The 12,391-nt window shown below is 39.6% G+C and overlaps 1 protein-coding gene across 1 annotated transcript; it reads left to right on the top strand.

Moving 5' to 3' along the window:
* The first annotated feature begins 8,571 nt into the window (after positions 1-8,571).
* On the top strand, positions 8,572-9,929 carry LOC133255977 (olfactory receptor 11G2-like). The gene has a single exon (XM_061430634.1). The coding sequence runs from the start codon at positions 8,914-8,916 to the stop codon at positions 9,847-9,849; it is 936 nt and encodes a 311-aa protein (XP_061286618.1). The 5' UTR covers positions 8,572-8,913; the 3' UTR covers positions 9,850-9,929.
* The last annotated feature ends 2,462 nt before the right edge of the window (positions 9,930-12,391 follow it).

The following is a 12,391-nucleotide window of genomic DNA, read 5'->3' as shown; positions in this document are numbered from 1 at the left end:
CTTGAAATTTATATGGAAACACAAAAGACTGTGAGTAGCCAAAGCAATCTTAAGAAAGAATAACAGAGCTGGAAGAATCTGACTTCTTGACCTCAGACCGGAGTACAAAGCTACAGTAACCGAGACAGTATGGTGCTGGTACAAAAATAGAAATATAGATCAACGGAACAGGATAGAAAGCTCAGAAATAAATCCACACACCTATGGTCATTAATCTAAGACAAAGGACAAATGACTATATCGTGAAGGAAAGACATTCTCGTCAATAAATGGTGCTGAGGAAACTGGACAGCTACATGTAAAAAAAAATGCAATTAGAACATTCTTTAACAACATACAGAAAAATAAATTCAAATGGATTAAAGACCTAAATGTAAGACCAAATACTATAAAACTCTTACAGGAAAACATAGGCAGAACTCTGACATAAAATGCAAAATATCTTTTTCACACCATCTCCCAGAGTAATGAGAATGAAAACAAAACAAAAAAAAAACTAATGGGACCCAATTAAACTCAAAAGCTTTTGCACAGCAACAGAAACCATAAACAATCTAAAAAAAAAAAAAAACCTCACAGAATAGAAAATATTTGCAAATGATGCCAACAACAAAGGATTAGTCGTCAAAATTTAAAAACTGCTCATGCAGCTCAATATCATGAAAAAAAAAACAATAAAAAAAAATGGGCAGAGGACATAAATGGATAGATATCTATACAAAAAAGACACACAAAAGGCCAAGAAGCACATGAAAAGACATTCAACATTGCTAGCTATTAGAGAAATTTAAATCAAAACTATGATGAGATGTTACCTCATATCAGTCAGTAGGCCACCACCACCAAAAATCCAAAAACAATATATGCTGAAGGAGGTACGGAGGAAACCGAACCCTCCTACACTGTTGGTGGAATGTAAATTGATACAGCCATTACGGAGAACAATACAGAGGTTCCTTAAAAACTAAAAATAGAGCTACCATCAGTTCAGTTCATTCGCTCAGTTGTGTCCAACTCTCTCCAACCCCATGAATCACAGCACGCCAGGCCTCCCTGTCCATCACCAACTCCCAAAGTTTACCCAAACTCATGTCCATTGAGTCAGTGATGCCATCTCATCCTCTGTCGTCCCCTTCTCCTCCTGCCCCCAATCCCTCCCCGCATCAGGGTATTTTCCTATGAGTCAACTCTGCACATGAGGTGGCCAAAGTATTGGAGTTTCAGCTTCAACATCAGTCCTTCCAATGAACACCCAGGACTGATCTCCTTTAGGGTGGAGTGATTGGATCTCCTTGCAGTTCAAGGGACTCTCTAGAGTCTTCTCCAACACCACAGTTCAAAAGCATCAATTCTTCGGCGCTCAGCTTTCTTCACAGTCCAACTCTCACATCCATACATGACCACAGGAAAAACCATAGCCTTCACTAGATGGACCTTGTTGGCAAAGTAATGTCTCTGCTTTTGAATATGCTCTCTAGAGTGGTCATAACTTTCCTTCCAAGGAGTAAGCGTCTTTTAATTTCATGGCTGCAATAACCATCTGCAGTGATTTTGGAGCCCAAAAAAATAAAGTCTGACGCTATTTCCACTGTTTCCCCATCTATTTGCCATGAAGTGATGGGACCAGATGCCATGATCTTCGTTTTCTGAATCTTGAGATTTAAGCCAACTTTTTCACTCTCCTCTTTCACTTTCATCAAGAGGCTTTTTAGTTCTTCTTCTCTTTCTGCCATAAGGGTGGCATCATTTGCATATCTGATGTTATTGATATTTCTCCAGGCAATCTTGATATGATCCAGTAATTCCACTCCTGGGCATATATCCTGAGAAAAATATGGCTCAAAAGGATACATGTACACCAATGTTCATTAAAGTGCTGCTTACAATAGCCAAGACATGGAAGCAACCTAAATGTCTATCAACAAATGAGTGGATAAAGTAGACATGATATGCATATACAATGGAATATTAGCCATTAAAAAGAAGGAACCAATGCCATCTGAAGCAACAAGGATAAATCTAAGATTATCATAGTAAGTGAAGTAAATCTTACAGAGATAGACAAATGTCACATGATATTGCTTATATGTGAAAAAAATTTTAAATGATACAAATGAACTTATTTACAAAACAGAAATAGATTCACAGACCTAGAGAATGAACTTATGATTACCAGGGCAGAAGGGTGGCAGGCAGGGATAGACAGGGAGTTTAGGATTAACATGTACACACTGCTATATTTAAAATAGATAACCAGCAAGGACCTACTATATAGCACAGGAAACTCAATATTCTGTAATAACCTATATGGGAAAAGAATTTTTAAAAGAACAGATATATGTATTTGTATAACTGAATCACTTTGCTGTATACTTGAACTAACAACATCATTAACCAACTATGTTTCAATATAAAATAAAAATTTTAAAAATAATTTTGTGAGAAACTGAGCTGAGGGGGAAAATGACAGGAAAGGTTTAAAAAAATAAGGCAAAGAGAACATTTAGTGAGTTAGCTCTCTATTTCTGCATTAATAAATAATCTCCTGGAATCCTCACTTTACAGGGATTAACTCTCACACTAGTAGTCATCAATGCCGAGGGTTCTTGCCTGCTTTTCAGAGAGTAAGATTATTCACCCAACAAAAATATATGGGCTTCCACTATGTGTCTAAGCAATTTGATGTGACTGTTGACACAAGGACTTCTACAGGAAATACTAGAGAAAAGGTAAAAATATAAAAATTTAACAACAAGAGTGGTAACAATAGCAATAGGTTAAGGCTCCAGTGCAAAAGTTTTTATTTGGCAATTCTGAATCTCATGTTGTGGACAGAGGGAAACAACAAAGCTACTCAAACAAGGAAGTGAAATGACCTGATAAGTCTTTGACATGAAAATCTTTCACAAATTGGAGAGAAAGGGGCAAGAAGTGGATTATGCTAAGACATCTGTACCTCCATCAAGATGAGGAAGCTTAGATCCAACTCCCTGATGCAATCCCTGAGTAGAGCTAAGGAATGTTCTGCTCTGGCCTCTCTCAGACCTGACAAGTGGACCTCAAAACATCTGCTTGACACTCACAGGGCTCAAGTACAAGTGAGAAAGGAAAGATCTATAAAACATCCAGGGAGGCCCTGGAAGGGGACGGATTCCTGGGGCAACTAGCTGCACAGCCCTCTATGGCTGAGGTCACATCATACCTTCAGCCCACCTATCTCTTCTTTCTAGAAAATCAAAGGCGGCTCTGTTTCCAAAACTCATAATTGATAGCATTCACCAGGAACAGTTTCTTACATCATGGCCACTACACTGTGTTATATTTACAGACTTTCCTTTAACACTCGATAGGCAATCCGAGTTGTCTTACACATGGATGAAATCTCTTGCCATCCCTGAGAATTGGGAGGCTTTAAAAAGTAAAATTTTCCACTCTACTGGGAGTCAAAGGTAAAATAGAAGGATCAGAGTCTCCAGAGAAGGTAGGCCCCAGAGGAAGGGAATAACTAGTAAAGAACATTCTCCTAACACAGATCTTCTTCTGAAAGTGGTAAATTGATCCTCATGGATCCTCACTCCCTGGAGCCTCTGCTTAGAATCTCTCCATCCTCCAGCAAATACAGAAAGATTGTCACCTTATTTCTACTGCTTCACTTCTTGGTGGTTTCTGTAGAGACGACCAACCTTCCTCTCCAGAAAGACCAGACATTCAGAGAAACTTCAGGTCTGGATTGCCCTCTTTGTCCATTTTCTTAGAGGGGAAAGTAAATATTAAAAAGAAAAACTGCTGCTGCTGCTGCTGCTGCTAAGTCGCTTCAGTCGTGTCCGACTCTGTGCGACCCCATAGACGGCAGCCCACCAGGCTCCTCCGTCCCTGGGATTCTCCAAGCAAGAACACTGGAGTGGGTTGCCATTTTCTTCTCCAATGCATGAAAGTGAAAAGTGAAAGTGAAGTCGCTCAGTCGTGTCCGACTCTTCGCGACCCCATGGACTGTAGCCCACCAGGCTCCGCCATCCTACTACCCTCTAAATATGAGTTCCTTTACTTTGCTTTAGTTATATATGATATTGAAAAAAAGTGAAGGTGAAAGTGAAGTCGCTCAGTCATGTCCGACTCTGCGACCCCGTGGACTGTAGCCCACCAAGCTCCTCTGTCCATGGGATTCTCCAGGCAAGAATACTGGAGTGGGTTGCCATTTCCTTCTCCAGGGAATCTTCCTGACCCAGGGATCGAATCCAGGTATCCCGCATTGCGGTCAGATGCTTTAACCTCTGAGCCACTAGGGAAGCAGATTGGCCAAAAAGTTCATCCAGGTCTTGTATATCGTGTGTGTGTGTGTATGTGTGTGTGTGTGCGTGTGCACATGTGCACTCAGTTGTATCTAACTCTTTGCGACCCTATGGATTGTACCCTGTCAGGCTCCTCTGTCCATGAGATTCTCCAGACAAGAATACTGGAGTGGGCTCACACTCCTTTCTCCAGGGTATCTTCCCAATCCAGGGATTAAACTCAGGTCCCCTGCACTGCATGGGACAGGTGTGCTATCTCCTGACCAAACTAAATGAAATAGATGGATGTGCTATTGCAATAACAGGCCAATAATGCTTCCACCCCATTGTGCCTTCTTAAACTAGCCCTGAGGAAAAAGTAAAATATCAGAGAAACATCTTTCCTTCATTTTATATAGTATAGCTGATGACCTGACTATTCAAGATTGAGTTTAACCCAACCTTTCCAAGATATAACGCAGGTGAGTATGTAGTTTTTCTTGTTTGGCTTTGTTAATGACTCAGTCCAAATATCCTGTGTACATCACACAGCTCTGACACCACTATTTGCATATCCCCACTCTTTCTGCCACAGCACTTTCTACAACCAATTCAGGGGACACTTCCTGCCTCTCTGGACAGCTCCAGAATCCCCTTTGTGCTAGGTGAAACCACAGCTACTCTGTACAGAGGAGGAAATTAATTAAGGGTAAGTAACAAACAATACAATCTTGTTAGAAATATTTTTTTCATCCATAGTCAATTTGGTTAAGTTGAGCATGAAATGATAATGGCACACACAGAATCATTTTTCACATCTTTCTTATTTTCTAGGGCATATTGTCAGACTCTCAAAGTAAAACTGCCCTGAGAGGGAACTGGCCTGGATCTTTTCCCTTCTTGTAGAAGTGAAAATCTATCCAACTGATTTTCTCATGTAAGAGATAGATGTAACTACAATATCACTTCTAGATCTTATAGATCTCACAGCCTTGATATCATGTGTCCTTGCAGTATACTTGGAATAGGAGTAAGCATGCTATAATGAAAGTAATTAAAAATCATACAGTACTATTCCTTTCTCATATAAAGAAAAGAAAGCTACAAAGAACAGAGTTGTGGTTGCCAAGGGGGAAGAGGGAGAGAGAGGCATGGGCAGGATGTTTGGGGTTAGTAGATACAAACTATTACATTTAGAATGGGTAAACAAAATGGAACAAATTTTTCAAGCAACGGAAAAACAATAAGGTCCTATTGTGTAGCACAGGGAACTATATCCATTGTGGTTTATGATAAACCATAATGGAAAAGAATATTAAAGAGAACGTATATATGTGTATAACTGAGTGACTTTGCTGTACAGCAGAAATTAGCACAACACTGTAAATCAACTATACTTCAATTAAAAATAGAGAATAAAAATTTTAAAAATTAAGAAAACAAAGTTTATAGACAATAGAAGACTCCACTAGAGCCAACAAGCTACTTTGTTATGAGGCTGAACCCTAGAATTTCCTCCCATCTTCCTCCTCTCCTATTTTAACAGCCACACCTGGGGCACCATAATTATCTCCAGAAACAGAGAGTAAGCCACTTGTGGTGGGGCATGGTCTTCCACACAGAACATTAGCTTCCATTACTTCTTTGAAAGGATTCATCTCAAGTCTGGGCCAGCACTCTCATTACCCAGATCACTTGGAGCCTGTTCCTGTATAATTCATTTCCTAAGATTTCATCTCACAAGCTATCTGAAGCTCAAATGAAGTAATTGGTAAATATTTCTACAGTATTTGTCTATATTCTCTACATTGTTCACAATTGTTCATTTCTTTAAAAAAACGTTTACAAAGTACATACCCTCTTCCTCATAGTGTGTTGAGCAGTAGGAATCAAGAGTGACCATGAAGGCCAACAAGAAGAAAGACACTTAGTCAGGAAAGTACTGCTGCTTCTAGAAACTGAAAGAAGGCCAATGTTATATCACTGAAGTATTGTGTGGAGGAAGGAAGCAGTGCATGCGTGTGTGTGTGTGTGTGTGTGTGTGTGTGTAAAGAAACAGAAAGAGAAAGACAATCCTGATGACTTTGGAAACTGAATTTTTATACTTAAACTGGTCCAAAAAAATCTGTGAGAGTAGAACAGGCTGATTCCAGCTGCCCTCTAGAGGTCTCCTCCATTTCTGATAAGGTCACACCATGGACCAAAGAGTTTCCATTGTTCTACAGTAAAATGAATGTCTTTGCTTTCCTGTCTCTATAAATGTATTGACCAGGGCTCAGCAAATTATGGCAACAGGTCAAATATGGCCTGCTTTTGTATAGCCAGTGAGCTAAGAATTTTTACTTTTTAATTTAAATGGAGCCTATTATACAGAGTGAAGTAAGCCAGAAAGAAAAACACCAATACAGTATACTAACGCATATACATGGAATTTAGAAAGATGGTAACAATAACCCTGTGTACGAGACAGCAAAAGAGACACTGATGTATAGATCAGTCTTATGGACTCTGTGGGAGAGGGAGAGGGTGGGGAGATTTGGGAGAATGGCATTGAAACATGTATAATATCATGTATGAAATGAGTCGCCAGTCCAGGTTCGATGCACGATACTGGATGCTTGGGGCTGGTGCACTGGGACAACCCAGAGGGAGGGTGTGGGGAGGGAGGAGGGAGGGGGTTCAGGATGGGGAGCACAAGTATACCTGTGGCGGATTCATTTCGATGTTTGGCAAAACTAATACAATATTGTAAAGTTTAAAAATAAAATAAAAAAATTTTTTTAATTTTATTTTATTTTTAAACTTTACGTAATTGTATTAGTTTTGCCAAACATCAAAATGAATCCATCACAGGTATACATGTGCTCCCCCTCCTGAACCCTCCTCCCTCCTCCCTCCCCATAAAAATAAAATAAAATTTTAAAAAACAAAAGATAAAATTAGCACACTGGGAAAAACAAACAAACAAAAAATCCAAAATCATATGTGAATTTAAAGATTCCTATCTATAAGAAAGTAAAATAGTCTTTAAAAATTGTAAAAAAAAAAAATAAAAAATAAAGTTTATGTGGAAAATAAAAAAAATAATAATAATAAAAATCCATAGAAGACTAATGTATATTTGCTGACCCCTGGTGCAGAGTATTACAAAGTGAGTCCCTCTCTACTGTTATGCTGCCTAGCGTAGGTATTATAATCCAAACACATGCAGTTTGCAGTAGGATCAGTAGAGCACATGGTATGGAATACATCCTGCTACCCCACTGTTTGTTGAAACCTGTTTTATATTTGCAATGTTTATGTTAGTATAGGGTGTGTATATCTCCCTTACATAGTGTGTGTTTCTGTGTGTATGCGTGTGCATGAGAGACACAGGAAAAGTATATTTGACTAACAGAATCATGAGGAGAGTTTGGAGATATGCTGCTGCTGCTGCTGCTAAGTCGCTTCAGTCGTGTCCGACTCTGTGCGACCCCATAGACGGCAGCCCACCAGGCTTCCCCGTCCCTGGGATTCTCCAGGCAAGAATACTGGAGTGGGTTGCCATTTCCTTCTCCAATGCATGAAAGTGAAAAGTGAAAGTGAAGTCATGTCCGACTCTTAGCGACCCCATGGACTGCAGCCTACCAGGCTCCTCCGTCCATGGGATTTTCCAGGCAAGAGTACTGGAGTGGAGTGTCATTGCCTTCTCTGTTGGAGATATGAATAAGGGTCAATTCAAAGACCCTAGTTTGAAAATTTGTTTGATCCTAAGTACATTGGGAAGCTATTTGAAATTTGTGTGATCTGATTTTTTTTTTTTTTTTGAGTCATTCTGGCCATGGTATGGATCACAAATTGTAGAGAGACACGGATGAGAAACAAGAAACCCAGTTAGGACAGTATCACAGTGGTCCAGTGAAGAAAAGAAGATGATGGCTTGAATTAGAGAGAGGTGAATGGACATGAGACTTATTTTAGAGACAGACTAACAGAAATTGCTGATGAATTAGATGTGAGGGTAAAGGAAAGGGAAGAAATACTATACTGAAATGTTTCATCACAAATAAATAAATAAAAACAGTTCTTAAATATTTAATCTGAAAGGTCATTTATTAGATTAAACAGATGCTTACCCCTAAATGAAATTTCAGGAACCCCAGCAGAACAACCTTGGTCAAAAATACCTAAGCATTATGAGTAACAACTGTTTTTAATTGAACATCAAAAAAGCTACCTTCCTCTGAATTAGTACTGGACTTACAATCATTTTTAGAAACCATAAAGGACCTTTATTCGCAGCAGAATTATTCTTTTCTGTCCCTATTTTTCTGAGAAACTAGATAGGCGGTAGGATGGTAGGTAGCTAGGTAGTAGGTAGATAGATAGATAGTCAGACAGATTCTCTATTAAGAACAAAGTCTAATGTTCAAATACCTCTACCACACTTTCCTTCAAGAGTTTACCAATTCTGATCAAATATTTTCTTGAATCCATGATGAAAATGTGAACGAGAATAGTTAACCCAGTTTACAAGGGAAAAAATAGCTATTAATATATCAATCCTTATTTACTTTTCCAAGATGATTTAAATATAAATTTGGGTCCTGATATCTCTATACAAACTCATTTGATATTTGCTGGTCCTTTCACAGCTCCCAGATCCATGAAAATCTCCAACACCCCGAACACCTCCAGCACCATCACTGGCTTCATCCTCCTGGGCTTCCCTTGCCCCAGGGAGGGGCAGATTCTCCTCTTTGTGCTCTTCTCTGCTGTCTACCTCCTGACCCTCATGGGCAACGGTTCTATCATCTGTGCTGTGTGCTGGGATCAGAGACTCCACACCCCCATGTACATCCTGCTCGCCAACTTCTCCTTCCTGGAGATCTGGTATGTCACCTCCACTGTCCCCAACATGTTGGCCAACTTCCTCTCTGACAACAAGCTCATCTCCTTCTCTGGGTGCTTTCTCCAGTTCTACTTTTTCTTCTCCTTGGGTTCTACAGAATGCTTTTTCTTGGCTATTATGGCATTTGATCGATACCTTGCCATCTGCTGGCCTCTACACTACCCTACTCTCATGACTGGATGTCTCTGTGCCAATCTTATAATCAGCTGCTGGGTACTTGGTTTCCTCTGGTTCTTGATTCCCATCATCATCATCTCCCAAATGTCATTCTGTGGATCTGGGATCATTGACCATTTCCTGTGTGACCCAGGTCCTCTTCTAGCACTCACTTGCGAAAAACCTCCTGTGATAGAGCTTGTCTTCTCCACTTTAAGTCCTGTGCCCCTCATCATTCCTTTTCTCTTCATCATGGGGTCTTATGCTCTGGTCCTGAGAGCTGTATTGAAAGTCCCTTCAGCAGCTGGGCGAAAAAAGGCTTTCTCCACCTGTGGGTCTCATCTGGCTGTGGTTTCACTGTTTTATGGCTCAGTCCTTGTAATGTATGGGAGTCCAACATCTGAGCATGAAGGTGGAATGCAGAAGATTGTGACTCTGTTTTATTCTGTTGTGACACCACTTCTTAACCCCGTAATATATAGTCTTAGAAACAAAGATATGAAAAAGGCCCTGCAGAAATTTCTTAGACTGTAAAAAATGTTAATCAAAAGAGTTCTTGAGCAATTAGAGACTTAAATTGTGTTTACCTCATTTTCAGGTTTAAAAAAAAACGTGTTTTTTTTTTTCAGATAATCGTTCATCCTAATACTGACTAAAATTTCAGTCACCTGTGAACACGTATCTGTTGCTTATTATTCTCTTGGTTCTTGCTCATTTGTCCTGTTTCTTTCTTTTTTTTTTTTTTTTTTTTTTGTCCTGTTTCTTACATACCTCATTTTTTACCAAATGATGAACATTATATTTTTAAAATTTTTTAAAATAATGTAGTAAAGAAAGGTTTCTTTTACCAGAAGATAGAGTAAAGCAGATCACTTTGATCTCATTTAAGGAGTATTTATTTTGAGGTGTAATAAAAACAGTCTAAAACAGCTTTGCTCTTATTTCTGGGACGTGATCCTTAGTCAGGAACATGACCATTCTGAGATTTCAATCGCACACCTGAACTGTTTTCAGGACACCTCCACCTTAGAGAGCCCTGACTTTCTATTCCTATATTCTGAAACCCATGACTCCTAAGACCTCTGCTGAGCTCTTTAAACTCCCAGTTTCTTCTGTCTGCTAGACTTCTTGAAATCTCATCTTGCACATGAATGACTGGGAAATCGAAAAATGCCTAGAAAAGAAACTACATCACATTTTGACCCTCACTTCTCCGTGGTCCTCCTGTCTCCAGTATTTTTTCTCAAACACCAGTTTCTCTGGCAGCCACAAACACCAAATCCCTTATATTCTTAGTTCAATGAAACTACTGCTTTCTGCTGAGACTTAATTCTTCCTTCTCGCTGTTCTTTCTCAGATACCTCCCTGTCCCCTTACTCCCCAACGCAGTGATTATCATCCTGGGGGAGAAACACTCAAGGTAAATGTGGAGCTCCTCTTTTTATTCCTCCCTCCCCTGGAATTATAGCCCCTGAAGTGATGTCTGTGGACTTCTCTCTAGTGCCTTCAAAGGCTTGTTTTATGTAATTTCTCCAGATTTTGTAGTTACTTTTAGTAGAAGGGTAAGTTCAATCCAAGCTGATTAGTCATGACTATAACCAAAAGTTGTTTTCTATTACATCTAAGTTCCATACTTTCTCACTTCTCCCCTCACTTTCAGAAGATGATCTTGTAGCATAATCATGCAAAAACCCACAAATCAGAGACAAGTGAATACAGGGACTGGTATAAACATGCAAAGGCCTGATTTTCTTTTCACTGCAAGCACCTCCAGATTCCTGAGTGTTCTACCCTGCAAACAAGGTGGGCAAGGAGAAGGGTTGATTTCAATAAAATAAGGAAAACCAGTAACCCAGAGACAAATTTAGGCCTAATTCTTTTAAGGGAGAGGTGCTCAAGAATTGTTCAGGTCAGTTCAGTTCAGTCACTCAGTCGAGTCCGACACTTTGCAACCCCATGGACTGCAGCACACCAGGCCTCCCTGTCCATCACCAACTCTCAGATCTTACTCAAACTCATGTCCATTGAGTCATTGATGCGATCCAACCATCTCATCCTCTGTCGTCTCCTTCTCCTCCTGCCTTCAATCTTTCCCAGTATCAGGATCTTTTCAAATGAGTCAGTTCTTTGCATCTGGTGACAAAGGATTGGAGTTTCATCTTCAGCATCAGTCCTTCTAATGAATATTCAGGACTGATTTACTTTAGGATGGATTGGTTGGATCTCCTTGCAGTCCAAGGGATTCTCAAGAGTCTTCTCCAACACCACAGTTCAAAAGCATCAATTTTTCGGCTCCCAGCTTCTTTATAGTCCAACACTCACATTCATACATGACTACTGGAAAAACCATACCTTTGACTAGACAGACCTTTGTTGGCAAAGTAATGTCTCTGCTTTTTAATATGCTGTCTAGGTTGGTCATAACTTTCCTTTCAAGGAGCAAGCATCTTGTAATTTCATGGCTGCAGTCACCATCTGCAGTGATTTTGGAGCCCAGAAAAATAAAGTCTGACACTGTTTCCACTGTTTCCCCATCTGTTTTCCATGAAGTGATGGGACCAGATGCCATGATCTTCATTTTCTGAATGTTGAGTTTTAAGCCAAATTTTTCACTCTCCTCTTTAACTTTCATCAAGAGACTCTTTAGTTCTTCTTTGCTTTTTGCCATAAGGGTAGTGTTATCTGAATATATGAGGTTATTGATATATCTCCTGGTGATCTTGATTCCAGCTTGTGCTTCATCCACCCCAGCGTTTCTCATGATGTACTCTGCATATAAGTTAAATGAGCAGGGTGACAATATACAACATTGACGTACTTCTTTCCCGATTTGGAACCAGTCTGTTGTTCCATGTACAATTCTAAATGTTGCTTCCTGACCTGCATACAGATTTCTCAGGAGGCAGGTCAGGTGGTCGGATATTCCCTGAATATCAGACTTTGAATATTAAAGGCTTTGGCATAGTCAATAAAGAATATTGAAGAATTGAATTATTAAAGAATATCAAAGAATTGAAATATTAAAGAATATCTAAGGCTTTGGCATAGTCAATAAAGCAGAAATAGATGCTTTTCT

Source organism: Bos javanicus, chromosome 10 (genome assembly GCF_032452875.1).
Source record: "Bos javanicus breed banteng chromosome 10, ARS-OSU_banteng_1.0, whole genome shotgun sequence".
NCBI classification, from domain to species: Eukaryota; Metazoa; Chordata; class Mammalia; order Artiodactyla; family Bovidae; genus Bos; species Bos javanicus.
The sequence above is the reverse complement of the archived record's forward strand: the minus strand, read 5'-3'. Positions and strand labels throughout refer to the sequence as shown.